The following is a 14,888-nucleotide window of genomic DNA, read 5'->3' as shown; positions in this document are numbered from 1 at the left end:
AAATGTTGTCAATTACGGTAGCTGAGTTTCTGTGCCGGACACGAGTTGGCTTATCGACTGTTGGAATGAGATAGAACCTTTGCAGAGTTAAACGAAATTCATGACTAAAATTTAGACGTCTCACATTTGAGTAGATAGATATTGAAGTCACATATAACATATACGTTCTCATTTACTGAGGCAAGTCTTTCCACTGTTTCTTCAAAGTATGACTGAAAATACTCGGGAGAATTGTGCTGACGGTAAATGATGCGACAAATGATGTTTTTACTGTTAACAAAATTAGTTCTATCCAACAGGATTGAAACGCCTCAGTGGAAGTCTTCTCCAACGCATTGTAATTAAGAGATTCTTGCCAACTCCTCCTGGAGCCAGAGGCGAAGTCACGCAACCCAAACAATACCCTGAAAATTTGGGTGAAATTCATTCCCATTTGAGTTTGTAATTTTAGTTTCAGAGACACCAATTACGTCGAAATGAAAATCAAGTTCATCCAATAATGTCAGTACATTCTCCAGATTATGATTTCAACTAAGGACATTGTTATGGAAAATTGAAAACCTCGAGTTATCGTTGTTTAAAGCTAGCTTATTACCAAGAATTTTAAAACCATGCGGACTTCCACACAGCCAAAATTCCACATTTCCATACTGCAAAACTTCCACGTTACCAAGCTTCCACACTTCCACACTGCCAAACGTCCATGTACTAATTATTTGTGAGTAAATGTCTCGCATTTGCATTCCATTCTGATGACGCGTTCGGTGCACTTCTTCCCGAAGTAAAAGCCCTTGTTTAGCCCTGAAGTTGTAAGTTGTCTCGTGTATTTGTCATAAAATATCACACCTGATTTTAGTCATAACCCAGGAAAATAGGCCAGTTTCGTATTCTAATGGTTGGGTTGGATGGAGCATGAAATGGAGGCTAATGCGGGGAATTTAAATCTTTTCACCTGAAAATCATTTCTCCCGCATAAGCCTCCATTTCATATTACAACCATGGACAAATTGTGTTGGAAAGCGCGCAAAAACATGAGATCATAACCGTAATACACCGAATTCATAAATGGCGGACGCTCGCGAAAAAACTGGTATCTAGACATAAAAACGAGGCGTTTTAGGATAGGACGATAGACTTACGGAAAACGACATTCCTGGTTCTTCTTTAAGTGGCAGAAGGCCATCGGAATTAAAAAATGATGAGCTACGGTTTTGGCTGAAATGTCGGAATGATTCTGCTAAAGGTTTACGTACTAAAGCTCAACTTGTAAAGAGGTAAATTGTAAACTGTATTAAGCGTACATCGTTCTGTCATGTATGTCATCATTGCATAAAATGAAGTTACATGTTTGGGAAAACAAAAAGAAATTGCACTTGTTTTTCTTTTTGTTGTCATTGTTTTGTTAAGAGTGGAAGAATACATCAATGAAAGGAAAGACGCCTTTCGTGTCGATCCAGATTCAAATTCGCTGTACACAAAGCGAAAACTTGCGAAGCAGGGTGCGAGTTGTGCTGTTGTCGATTCAAGTTCTGTTGATGTTCCTAAACAAAAATTAAAATTTCCCGAAAGTGGTTGGGGGTCTCAGTTGGAGAAAATGCCGCATTTTACGAAGGCAGAAATGAACAAGTATATCGAGAACAGCGGAAAGCGGCTGGGAAGCAGTCATCATTCTGTCCCAACCAGCTGGAGGAAGGGAAAAACATTCCTGGAGGACGAGTATCTTAAAAACATAGAATGCACTAGCGACGAAAATAACTTTTATTTTCGCCGCAAGTGCTATCACTCCTTCAGCAAAAATGGCGAACCACATAATCTTAAGCTAGCAATGTGTATTGTGTCTGGAGATGTGGTGGAATCCACTTGTTCATGCGTTGCGGGTAAGACTGGTTATTGAACCACTGGTTGGCTCTTACGCGTAAGATGTGTAAATTTTCCTTGTTTGAAAGTAAAAGTACACTAGATTTGGTCAATGATGCGGACCAAAATCCTGAAGAGGCATGCACGAGTAGACTTCAAACCTGGCACAGAAATGGCAAGGGTGATACTATTGTACCTCAACCTGTTATGGATATAATTGTTAAAAAAACAAAATTGAGTGACAATGAAAAGCAGCGAGAGGGAATAAATTGTCTTCTTTATGAGGCGAGAAACAATGTTACCGTTCAAGAAGCAGAACAAAGAACTTTTAAGGACACTTTAAAGAAAATCAACCCTAAAATGGGGCTGGCCAATGTCTCTAGCAGGGATGGTGAGTTAGTGGGCACAAAGTATGGGAAAAGTCATGTGGGTTCTTTATCAAGTTATCAGCTGTCGCATACGGAGTCAAATTTTGTTGTTGCTAGAAACATTGATTCAGTTGCTAGACATGACACTAACATTCAGGAAATAGAGTCTTTTCCTCGCTTCCCTATGCAATACCAAGGAGAGAGTACAGAATGTGATCTCGGTGATGAGAAAAAAGATTTTGTCAGGAAATTGCATTTGGATGAAGATGACATTAATGAATTAGAACATGCCACAAGAGATCAGGCTAAAAGAGAAACGTGGAAGTCTGAAGGCAAATACAGATTTACAGCTTCCAAATTTCATTTAATTGCACACAGACAAAGAAATCATGAGACCTTTGCTAACACTTTAATGCATCCAAAGTCTTTTACATCAAGACATACCAGTCATGGTATAAAATATGAATCTGAAGCAATTCATGCCTATGTGAAACAAATGAACAGTAGATCAATGCCTGTGCAAGTGTGCAGAAGCGATCTTATTGTTTATCAAAAAGAACCAGTGCTGGCCTGCTCACCAGATGAAAAAAAACATCGATACAGGCTGCACAAAACCATTTGGTTAGCTTGAAGTTAAATGCCCAGAGACACAGTATCTTGTAACTCCATTGGAGGCTTGCTCTGATCCGAATTTCTGTTGTGAGAACAGTAATGGAAAGTGTAAATTGAAAGTTACCCACCCGTACTATGCCCAGGTACAAGGAAAAATGGCAATCACAGGGCAGAGTGGTGTGACTTTGTAGTTTTCACAAAGAAAGGTTTGTCAGTTGAAAGAATTGCCTTTGATCGCCAGTACTGGCATGATCTAGAAAGAGAGCTTCTGCTCTACTACTAGGATCATTTCATTGATTTTGCTGCTGCTGAAACGCTCTAATTGAGGGCTATGATTTATGTTTTGAAATTTAAGTGTTATACAGCAACTGAGTGAATTTGTACAGGCAAACTCCCATTCGGCTTACATTTTATGTATTAATCCCAAAATAAAATAAAGATGACCCTTAAGCCTCACGAGCATCACTTGAACAAGATATTAAAATCTGATGCATTCATTATTATGATAAAATGGGATCTTGGACATTACACAAAAACCCACAAACCGTCCACATTTGGTTTAATATAGGAAATAGGGAAAGGGGTGTTACTCGGTCCCAAATGTGGATTTTTTTTTATTTTGTTGATGGCTCGCTCAACATGAATCCGTAAAGAAGCAATAACTTGCGTTTTAACTACATTTTGTGGTGGCATCTGATCATAATGGCCGAGAAATGGAGGGATATTCAATGAGACGCCCAGTGGAAGTAAATCGTCAATCGAAATACCCTTGTCGGCCATAACACCATTTCCATCATCAAAAGGCAAGTCTAGGATTCCACTTTCTCTGTCTGAGATGCTTCCACTATACAACTGACTTAGGAAAGCTAATGCCCGTGAAGGTGTAATTCCTACCAGACCTTTGACTGTTGTATGATTATTATATGAACTAAAAAGCCTGGTGTTTAGTAACAGGCTACTTGACATTTGACATTTGAATTCTGTACAGTCGAGGATGACTCTTGTCTTGGGGTATTTTGCTTTGAAATCTTCTGGCATGGTTTTATCAATGTCGTCACCGGTTGGCCAAATGTTAATAGTACCAAAACGAAGGTACATGAAATTATCCAGGAAATAAAAATTCTACTAAATGTAGACTGCGAGATTCCAAAGAAAAATGCCAAATGTTGCTCTTGAAACCTTTGCCGGAGACGACACATAAACAAAAAGAATTCTTCTTTTGGTTTAAGTGTACTACTTCGTCCACGCTTGCTTATAGTGTTTTGGTGATTATCCCCATCATAATGATTTTTTTCAACCTTACATTCAGACGAAAGCCAGTAACGAATGTTTTTGCCGTGTTTACCTGGATTTAAGTATGTTAGGGTTGCCTGGAAAGTCTCCATGTTTAGAAATCCAGTGTAGAATGAAATCGAGTCATCCTCTGTCATATTTCCAAACAGAACCTGCGAGATTTTAATTCTTCATTCTCTAGTTGGCTTCTTTAGAAGTTGGCTTTGTTCCTTAAGCCTTGCTATTTCGGCCTTAGCCTGTTGTAGTCGATGCTTTAATAATTCAGATAGATCGCGTGATTCTTTGATCGTTTCGATTGGCGAAGCACTGGTACATTCCGGCGTACATTCGCTAAATGAATCATAGAGGTCTCTTTCTTTCGCATTGTCTTGGCTTTGAGATTCGTCCAAACGTCGTCTTTTACTACGAGGTGCTTCAGTTGTTCTTAGTACTGGTGGATGGCGCTTTCGAGGAGAAGTTCGACACGGAAACCTCAAGGGACAAGCTCCTTTATATAAAACCATTTTTGTGCCTCCAATTCGTTTCTTCACATGAATTGGGAGAAAATGCAAAGAGCATACCTTTCTAGCCTCTGTGACTTTAAAATACGGGCCAACATCTCGCCGTATTTTAACCAGCCATTCATGTCGAAGATTTTGGGCCTTCGGGAAACCAAAAAATCCAACTCTGTTCCCTTCCGGATCAACAATTTCCTTCTCCAATAGATATTTGACTTAGAACTCATAATAAGTTCAATAATTTCGAAATTGATCGCGACAAACGATCTAAACGCCCCATTCGTTTAAAAAAAAACTTCAAAACTATGAAATTCGTAAACTTCCTTCAAAAGAGGTTGTAAAACGAAAGTTGTTTATCCTAAAACGCCTCGTTTTCATGTCTAGATAGCAGTTTTTTTCGCGCGCGTCTGTTATTTATGAATTCGGTGTATGCCTACAGAATAAGCGGTGGTACCCCCATTCCCCCTTTCAATGTTGGAAAATGGTAAAATGCAGACTTTTGTTAGACAAAAGTGTTTTGTCAACATTACACAGGGGTGGAATGAAGTTTTCCAACCCTTGTGGCCAAGGTTGTAACCTTGAGAATACGAAACAGGCCTATTGTTACGTGACCCGTATTAAATGGCCTCGCTCTCACGCGCCTCATTAAAGCTCGATGGTAGAGCATCGGAACTAGCTAATCGGAAGACCGTAGGTTCGGATTTTTCCCAATCGTCACTTGGATTTGTTTCGATTATCACCGACTCAGAGTCTCCACCAACTTTTTTTTAAAATTACTTTGCTGTTTCCCTTCATCAGAGTCCACTCGAATAAGAAGCACCCTCGTTTCTATAGCTATCACGCTGGAGACATATCATTATCTCTCTTTTGATTGGCCTTTGTACCGTATCTGTCTTATCTTACTCTGTAACGCAAATGTTAAACTTTTTCTCTCAGATAACTCAGCCCAACGGGAACGAATGTCGCTGATTCGTGAGTTAGAAACGCTGATTCACGTGGGGCGCCATCCAAACATTGTGAGTTTGGTCGGGGCTTGCACATTTGAAGGTGAGAAAAACCTCATAATTATCACTATCTTCACGATAATTAGCAAATCAAAGCTCATATTTTAAGCCTTGCACTTTATTCAAGATATCCAGAAATGCCTCTTAGTGACGCACGCGGATTTCAATAAGTGTCACGTACGTAGTCTCTCCTTGATCTTCTCCCCAACTTCAACATCTCTCGTGTCTCGGAATACCGACAAGGACAAACAGAAAAAATAACGTTAACCTTTCCTCTTTTATAATTCTTGGAAATAGGTAGCAAAGGCCGTGCATCTAAGTGATTGCATTAATGGACATAAGTGCATTGTGCAGAGATTACTTTCTTCCACTCGAGGATGTTGTGAGTCGATTTAAGACACTCTGCAGTTGGCCGATGGCACCATTTCTCTGAGTAAATTAATCTCAGACGTACACGTCTCCTCCTTCTATTTCCAAAACCGTTGCCACATAGAACAGTTTTGATCAGTTCGCACCCGCTTCCTATATCCACATGGCCAAAAGAAGAGAGGCAGTGTTTAGTGACTAAGGCAAGAGATTCGCAATCGGTGTCAAGTTCAGACAATATAATTTCGGTGCCTGTTTGATTTAGTATAAAGATACGTTGAGTCTTAAAGCCCAAAATATCTGTTTGGAATTGCTTCGATTCCAACTATTGACCGGCAGAATATGATCCCGTTGACTAACTGATTGATTGATTGATTGATTGATTGATTGATTGATTAACTAACTACAATTGTTTTAACACAAGAACCTATTTGTGTTGTCATCGAGTTTGTCTCCGGTGGAAGTCTTGACAGAATACTCAAAGCAAGTCATGTTAAAAACCCAAATCCAAATACCGTTTACAATAACATTTGGTCGAGACTGAACGAGAGAGAACTGTTAAACATTGCTTCAGACGTTGCTAATGGCATGAAACATTTGGAAGGTAAACAGGTAAGTAGATATATTATAGTACGCACTTGTGTGTATTATATTGTATTACCATTTTTGCGTTTACTTGCATACTGATGTTCACCGTCACAGCGCTCATTTCGGCCTAACATATTTAAACACGAAGACGCACTATAAAAGGGGGGCGCTTCACCCAGTGCTTTTGTTCAAATTCACTTAAGGACGACTGATTAATTATCCAAGATGGTGATCAACAAACAGTGATACAGAGACGGAAGCCCGAAAAGATACTTCTAGCGCAAAAAAAAAAAAAAAAAAAAATGAACTGGTGGTTAAAAAATGAACGACAGGTAACATTTTATGACATATTACGACAGATTTTTTTTTTAATGATATATTACGGACAGATTTGCATGTGCCTCGTATGTGCTGACTCCGTTACTGTGTTCCATTCAAGTATTTGTAATAATTTAAAGGTCGGTACACACGATGAAGCTTGCTCCCGCAGCACGTTCCTGCAACACGCTCCCGGTTCAAAGCTCCCTCGTCTGTACCAACGATTTCTAGCGAAAAAAAATATGTTGCGCAACAAGACTTTTGCACCCGAGTTTTCCAGTTTGATATGAGGGAGCAAGCTCCCGGGGCAAATCTAAGCTCCCTGGTGTGTACTTAAATTTGCAATTGCTTGCCGTGACATGACGTGTCTCCAGTTCGCCAATCAAATTGGCTTATTTTTTAAATCTACAACCCATACCCTAATTGGGTTGTTTCATCATTTAGCTCCCTCGTCGTGTCCTTCGTGTGTACTGGTTGGGGTACTTACCCGGGAGCGTGTATCGGGAGCATGTTTCAGGAGCAAGCTCCCTGGTGTGTACCGGCCTTAATGTGTTGACCATTGTAATTTTATTTGTTTTATTTAGTTATTTGTTTTCATGTTGTTTATTTATCTCGCTGTCATAGTCATGAGCTGACCGTCCATTGCCAGAGTAGCTTGCTAGGGGCAATTATATCAATTCAAGATTACAGATAAATGGGACTTTTTACTGAACAACTTATCACAGAACTCTCGGTTGCCACCATGGTTGATTGATAAATCTTTTGCATATGCCTAAGGCACCACGCCTCTTATAGTGCGTCTTCGAAGTAAAAGAACATGTGTCCAGTTTTCTGGCGTCATCAGTGAGGAAGGTTATGATTTTCTTAGTATGGGTAAAAAGACAAGCGGAATAATAAACTTTCAGTGCCAAGTCTTCTAGCTATCGGGAACTGAAGGACGCTAAACTTATAAATCAAACATTGGTTTTTCGGAGAAGAGGGCAAAACCGGAGTACCTGGAGAAAAACCTCTCGGAGCAGATTTTAAAAAAATCAACAAACTCAACCCACATTTGACACTGCAGAGTCTGGGAATCAGGCCCGGGGCCACATTTGTGGGAGGCGAGTACTCTCACCACTGCACTAGCCCTGCTCCCTGAAACCATTTGACATACAAGATCTTAGATTAGAGCAGTTCTGAACGTCATTTGAGCAATAAGGATAGAAAGGCCTGAAAGCAGCGAAGCCAAAGGCAAAGAGCTGTAGACAGACAAAAGGAAAAAACTGCCTTGAATGTCAGTGAAGTAAAGGGGTTTTTTTTTGTTATCCCTGTTAAGTACCCAACGGCATATCACGCTATGTATTCTATTTGACATCATGATCACGAGACTTATACTGCATTCTGTTCTTTACTCTCTTCAGTGCATACATCGCGACCTGGCCTCAAGGAACGTTTTGATCGGAAATGGTCTGGTAGCAAAAGTGGCTGATTTTGGAATGGCGAGAGATATTTCCACAGATGGGGAATACATCAAGACAACAGAGGTACTAAGTCATAATGACCCATTGCGTTTATTATGAAAACGTGCTTAAATTGATTGCAAGTATTAGACATAGCTCCGACGTTATTCGGTTGAAATAATATCATTACATTTTCCCACAAAGCTTCCGGTAGTCTATCAGAGTATTTATGCATCGAGGGTAGGTTTTTGCTATTCATGCGTTTTTGATGTGCTATAAGAGCAAAGATGTCGTTAGGTGGAAGCTGCATCGTATCCAACCTCTCATTTTCTCTTTTACTTTCTTCTCATTAAACTCACTACATACTTCGTTTAAAAACGAAAGTGCGCTTGCTTTCAAGGTGGCTCACAGCAAATAGAAATTCAAATGACACTCTGCTGTTAACCACATGAAAATCCGATGCTTTGACCACTGAATTTCTGCCCTTTATTCTTCCATGCATATCCTCAATCTTAGAGTTTCCATTATTGAGATAGACACAGTACGCTAGAAACCAGCTTGAGGAAAACCGCGTATAATTTGGAAGACAGATCTAGTTCCCTTCCCCCTTTATGAGATTTTTAACAGTCAATATCTTTCCTACACTTAGGGAAAAATTCCGTGGTTGTGGATGTCAGTGGAGGCTTTGCAAGGGATCAGCACAATCAAGGGCGATGTGTGAGTTGAATATATGTTTTTCCTTTTAATATCAGGTCAGTAGTAAATTAGTGAGTACCTTACACGACATTTTTTGCTTTAAACCTCTCAGTTTTTTTTTAAATTCGTGAGCTTCTTTTAGAGCTCAGTTCTATTGAGACGGTTTTGTTTTTGCTGCCGATCTTTACAAGTATAGCAGTAGTCTGTTTACAGAACAGCGCGTATCATTAGGAAAAGAGACATCTCAAGTGTCGTACTAAATCAATACTCTCGACTGGAATGAGTTGTTAACCATTAGGACAATTAACAAATGCATTCTAGGTTCCAAGTGTTTGCATTATATACTTTCCAAATATTTTATAGAATACTTTCAGTTTATTGGGAACAGTAGTATACTCCCATGGCACTAGTCTGAACAAAAGAACATAACCTTTAGATATTCTTGAACAATTCTTGCTCAGTTTTACTCAAGGGGCTGGTTGTTGGTTTACTATATATAGGTTATTGACCAAGCTTGTTCGGTTCGTCTCGGTCTATAAACACGCCAAAAAAAAAAAACAACAACAACAACAATGCCAATATCCATCCATTTCGACCGAAAAAGCTCGGTCAATATGGGATAAAACACAAAACCAAACGAGGAATCCCGAGCGGGCAAGGTAGCTCTATCTTGCTTGCTCCGTTAGCCAATCACAGCGCGGGATTTGGTTCACCTTGCCTGCTCACGGAGCAAATAGCTTATGCTATTTGTAAGTTTTTAGACATAGTTTCCACTTTGTTAACTTTTTATTGCATTATTTTGTGTTGATTTTCTTATCAGTGAATCATTTTATAAGTACATAGTATATTTAAATATTATACCAGATGCGCGCGTTGGATATGAGATGATAGATAGCCGAGGCTCGCAGCGCCGAACCGGCTATAATCATCTTATTTCCGACAAGCTCGGATGACCGCAGGAATAATTGTTTTATTAAAAACGCCCACAAATTACGGGTGAATCTCCCTTCATTTATTTTGTAAAAACAAAATAAACTGATCCGTACAGTTACTGCAGATATTTGTAGACCATGGTATAGTTTAAAAAACTGTGCACCGAAGTGGAATATCTACTAAGACAGTGAACTAATATAGCACAAAAAGATAATTTTAACTCATTTATTTCTGCAGGGATTAACATATATGTTCGCGGGCAAATCCCGCGCGAGTTGCCCGGAGATGAATAGCAAAGGATATTCGGAGTATGGGTAGCAAATCAGAGCGCGCCTTGAACGCTATCTACTGTTTTATAGTATCTACTAATAGCTTATATACCATGATGGCTAACCCAATCAAAGCGCAAAAATTTCGTTATCCAATGATTTAGCTTTTAATAAATCTTCTTATTTAATGTTCGAACTCGGATGTCGCGTTTGTTGCTTTCTGATTGGTTCACTTAATCTCGGTTATCACCTCATTTCACGTATGGCCTAATATGGAAATTGATTACGTCAAGTGTTGCCTAGCTGAACATTTCCAATAGCCCAAGAGTCGCTGCGTACCTCGTTAGCTATTCACCATCTCATATTCAACGCGCGCTCATAGAACAATTGTTAATTATTAAATTTTCAACGTCGGATAATGCAATTCTCGTGCTGTGATTGGTTTACTCAATCTCGGTTATCAGCTCATATACCTTATATGGTAAATGATTGCGCTGAGCGTTGCTAAACTAAAACTTTTTACGCCAGAAAGCGAAATTTCTTTCGGTATAAAGCAAAAGAAAAACGTTTTTGTGGTTTGGATCAATTTCGAAGCTTAGAGATACGCGAAAAGGTAAGAAATGTTTTTGTGATGAGCCTGCGTCTGTCTGACCATGAGGTATTACACAACATCGCATCTTCATCAACTTTTTTCGATTTCGCTAAGATTTTCTTTCTTTTTTCGCTCGTATTTCGTACTTCCAAACTTTTGGAGTTTAAGGAATTTAATAAAACAATTATTCCATTCGCGCTTGTTGGATATGAGAGTGGTTAGAGCCAACTCGGCGCTACGCGCCTAGTTGGCTATTTACCATCTCATATCCAACGCGCGCTCACGGAATAATTGTTAAATATTATTATCGGTTTTAAATTCAGGGTCGGACTCCCTTTGGAGATCATCTGTTTACTAGCTGCGTGGGGCATCCTATGTGAATAAAGGTTCCATTTCATTCCAGATTTAACTAATCCCTGACAATTTCTTGTTCTTTATCTCGTTAGTTGGTCGTTTGGGGTTCTACTGTGGGAAATAGTCACCCTTGGTAAGTCTATGAGGCTGTAAATTGGAAGAAGAGGCGCTAGGAAGATGGATCATCCATCCATTTGTTTTCTTTGTTCAGTTTAAATACTTATAAGTATTATACCAAGGATCTTATGATAAAGGTTTTCTTGAGAGATGGGAAGATCCCGGATCCTAGATCTCCGTGTATACTGCTTTCAGTGGGGATCAAGGTAAAGAAAACATGAGTGAGGACAGGCACGGTTTGGCTGTTTCATTTTTTTCCAATTGTCATTCCCCTCCAAAATGTTTGCTTGAATTGAACCAATCGAAAAACTATTATTTCTTCTAGACTCCGAAGCTATTTTTTTAGCCATCCAGTTAGTTTAGTAATGGAAAAAAAAAACAGACAGTCAAAACAATTTCTACACTTACATTCTCTTTCGACGACCATTCGGGATATCTCACATCCACACAATAGCTGTAATACATTTATCTCCTGGTACACTTTTCAGGCGAGCTACCTTACAGAGGTGTTCAAGGACTTGTGGAGCTTCATAATTTACTACAAGACGGAGTAAGATTAGAAAAACCACCCCATTGTTCACAAGAGCTGTAAGTTAACACTTTTTGGTAATTACAGATGTCAATAATCCAGATCTCTATGATTTGGCTCAGCTTGACCTATGCGAGGGTTTCTCGAAAGTTCTGGAACTTTTCGGGTGTCAGAGTCTTTCGGGAATCATAAATCACTCTGCGCCTTCAAATTAAGGTCTTCGAGGCATGGATTTTTTTTTCTGCCATGATATATACTGTTTTTTTTTTGACGGGCCTCAAGAATCTGTTAAAATAGCAGATTTCTAAAATAGGAGAATCCTAGGTTCACGATTGGCTTTTCCGGGCCTCGAAGTTACCGGGACTTTCAAGAAACGGCCCTAGATCCCACTACTCACCTCTAATTGGCCCGAATGAAAGTAGCTGCACGAGAAATTGCTCGAGCAATACGCCAAAGATAGTGGACAGGGCAAGGCATAGAACCCAAATCCGTCATGTTTTTTTCCCGCCAAAAACCTAGTAGTAGCCGTCATAAATGATAAGGAGTTTACGCAAGGACAATGGCAACGTCAACGAGTTCGTCACTCCAAAATATACCTTAGCTCTATCGCAAGTATTTTGCGACTATTCTGTCTTATTCAACTTGTACAATACGAGGAAACTATCCTGTAACTGGATGGGTAAGATCGGTTTTAAAGTCACAATAGAAAATGAATGGCTGGAATGGTTCATTGTTATTGCCTCATGCTGTCGTCAAAACCTAAAATTTGGTGATTTCAAATTGTTGTTTTGTGAAGTACGGCAAAGAAATGCACAGAAATTCGCCCCTGCACGTGCATCTCGGGTACTTTTCTTTTTTCTTTTTTCTTTTTAATCAGTAACGTTCTTTCTTTATGTCATTCCCGTAGCCGTCGTCTTTGCTTTAATTCCCTGATACCGTAAAATGATGGTCTTCATTCCTTCGCAGATCGAGACTTCCGGGTTATTTTCCGCGTCTATTACTTGTTGCTAATTCGACGTATAGCACCTTTCGATCTGGAGGCGTTAGATCTACATGCAACCCCATTCATAACACTAACAAGATTTGTCCTCAGTGGCTCAAAATTAACCTTTACCACGACAGCAAGTCTGCAAAAACAAGCAATATGTTGCTAGTTACTTTTCTAAAGTTCTTTCGAAAGAACAAAATCTCCTTGAAAAACAGCAACTTGAGGCCCATCTTTATGTTCATCGAAGTTAAAATTTCATTATCTGGTTACAACAGAACCCAATGACAGGGAGTGTACAACTTCATTGAAGTTGAGGAACAGTGTTTTTACGCACCGAATTATTTTTAGATTGATTTTCCAGTAGCCTGCAAGGCAAGCGTATTTTTGTTTTGGTAAGAACTATTGACCGACATCTTGGATAGAAAGACTAGCAGAGGCATGAGGCCAGTAAAAAAAAATGCACTCAGTGAGAGGAGGACAGTCTCAATCCTCTACCGGCTGTGTGCTTTCAAAATGGCGGCTCATTACAAACTTTAGATCTTGAACAAGCGTCCGCCTGCCAAAAAAGGCCTGCAGGCTAATTTTCCAGCTAATATCACAAGTCTTGAAGGAAAAATTATTACTCGTGCAAACCAACTCTTATTTAAGAACTCGTCTAAAAACAGCCTTATCTGTGAAGACAGTATTGAAATTGTGGGCTCCTGGTTAAACATCGTCTATTATTTGTAACATAACGGCAAACGTTGTAACCTCAATTTCTGTTTTATAAGTGACCATTGTACGTAAAAACGTGAGTCATTTCATTGGTAGCGTAACGACGTTTCTTAAGAATTTAAGACGATCATATTTCTCCATTCTAAAAAAAAAAAAAGAACTTTAATGTTCTTTGTTTTTCTTCTAGTTATGACGTTATGTTGCGATGTTGGGACAAGTCTCCTGATAATCGGCCAAAATTTGAAGAACTTTTTGCGACACTACAGGAAATTCTTCTTGAAAAGGAGGTAAACTCCTTTACCATCTGATAACTGTTCTCTGCTGTTAAACTATAAATGTAATTATTTTTTAACGCTTTTTTCTCTGACTTTTTTCCTTACTTCACAGAGAACATACATCAACGTCACTTTCTTTGAGGAGGAATGTCCTCGATCTTGAAGAAGCTGTTTCACAGACACATATCTCCTGAAACGAGTTCAGAGAAGACCCTTTCGCTTCTATTGCTTGTTCGCACCTTAGCCAACGAGTAAACAGGCTACCTCAGATTTTTTTTCGAAAAAAAGATAGCGTATGTGCAGTTGCAAATGAGGACCCACGCAAAGGTTTCCAACGTAACCCTTTTTTTTGGGGGGGGGGGAGGGGGGGAAGAGACAGGTGATATCATGGACCAAAGGAATTCTGGGCCTCAAGACTGCAATGATGCTAAGTTTGCGGTTTCCCCTATAAGGAAAACATCTATAATAAGCGTACAAGCTTTTCAAAGTGCCTAGCAAACTCTCTGTCACATAAATGACACTGTACCAGCAGCCCATTTCCCGGAGCCTGCAGCTTCTTTATTATCCCTTTGAGTCAACCCTGTCTCGTATCGTAGGCAATCATAAGAGAACTATGGTCTGCTATTTATGACACAACATATGTGAACCACTTCACGTATGTTCTCAATCACTTACGTCACATACGTCAAGATATAATATAGATTTAGCCAAGCCTAAAAGCGGAGCACCCTGGTTATTTATTCTTACTGGCGGAGGGGTTACTGAAGATAAAGGGTTTCGAATTGTCCGCGTTTTGAAGTTTTCGGTTACTGCTTAAATAAACCAATTTCTTTGCCGTCTTCAGTGGAAAAATCCATTGCCTAACTAGTGAATTCCACAGTAAATTTTACGATAAAAACCGATACCGCATGAATCACGAAACGACGAGCGCGATATCGCTTTTTCGAGTGAAATTTATTTTGGAATTCACAAGTTTGCAATTGGCAATGAATTTTTCTTGAACCGCACGAGTTTTAAAAGAAAACAAGCACACCCTCAGTGAGCGAATGGAGAAAGAAAAAAGCCATTTCAGAGGAATT

At 39.5% G+C, this 14,888-nt stretch overlaps 1 protein-coding gene across 1 annotated transcript in view; it reads left to right on the top strand.

Annotated features, from left to right (window-relative positions):
- The window catches only part of LOC137971979 (fibroblast growth factor receptor 4-like), a 48,738-nt gene extending 34,602 nt beyond the window's left edge, over window positions 1-14,136 (top strand). The window contains exons 9-16 of the mRNA XM_068818746.1: window positions 5,564-5,674; window positions 6,422-6,609; window positions 8,304-8,426; window positions 8,992-9,059; window positions 11,279-11,319; window positions 11,792-11,891; window positions 13,722-13,821; window positions 13,922-14,136. Of these exons, the coding sequence (XP_068674847.1) occupies window positions 5,564-5,674; window positions 6,422-6,609; window positions 8,304-8,426; window positions 8,992-9,059; window positions 11,279-11,319; window positions 11,792-11,891; window positions 13,722-13,821; window positions 13,922-13,972 (782 nt within the window). The 3' untranslated portion in view covers window positions 13,973-14,136. The remainder of the gene's footprint in view (window positions 1-5,563; window positions 5,675-6,421; window positions 6,610-8,303; window positions 8,427-8,991; window positions 9,060-11,278; window positions 11,320-11,791; window positions 11,892-13,721; window positions 13,822-13,921) is intronic.
- The last annotated feature ends 752 nt before the right edge of the window (window positions 14,137-14,888 follow it).

Source organism: Montipora foliosa, chromosome 9, assembly GCF_036669935.1.
Source record: "Montipora foliosa isolate CH-2021 chromosome 9, ASM3666993v2, whole genome shotgun sequence".
NCBI classification, from domain to species: domain Eukaryota; kingdom Metazoa; phylum Cnidaria; class Anthozoa; order Scleractinia; family Acroporidae; genus Montipora; species Montipora foliosa.
This window is presented reverse-complemented; position numbering and strand designations above follow the sequence as displayed.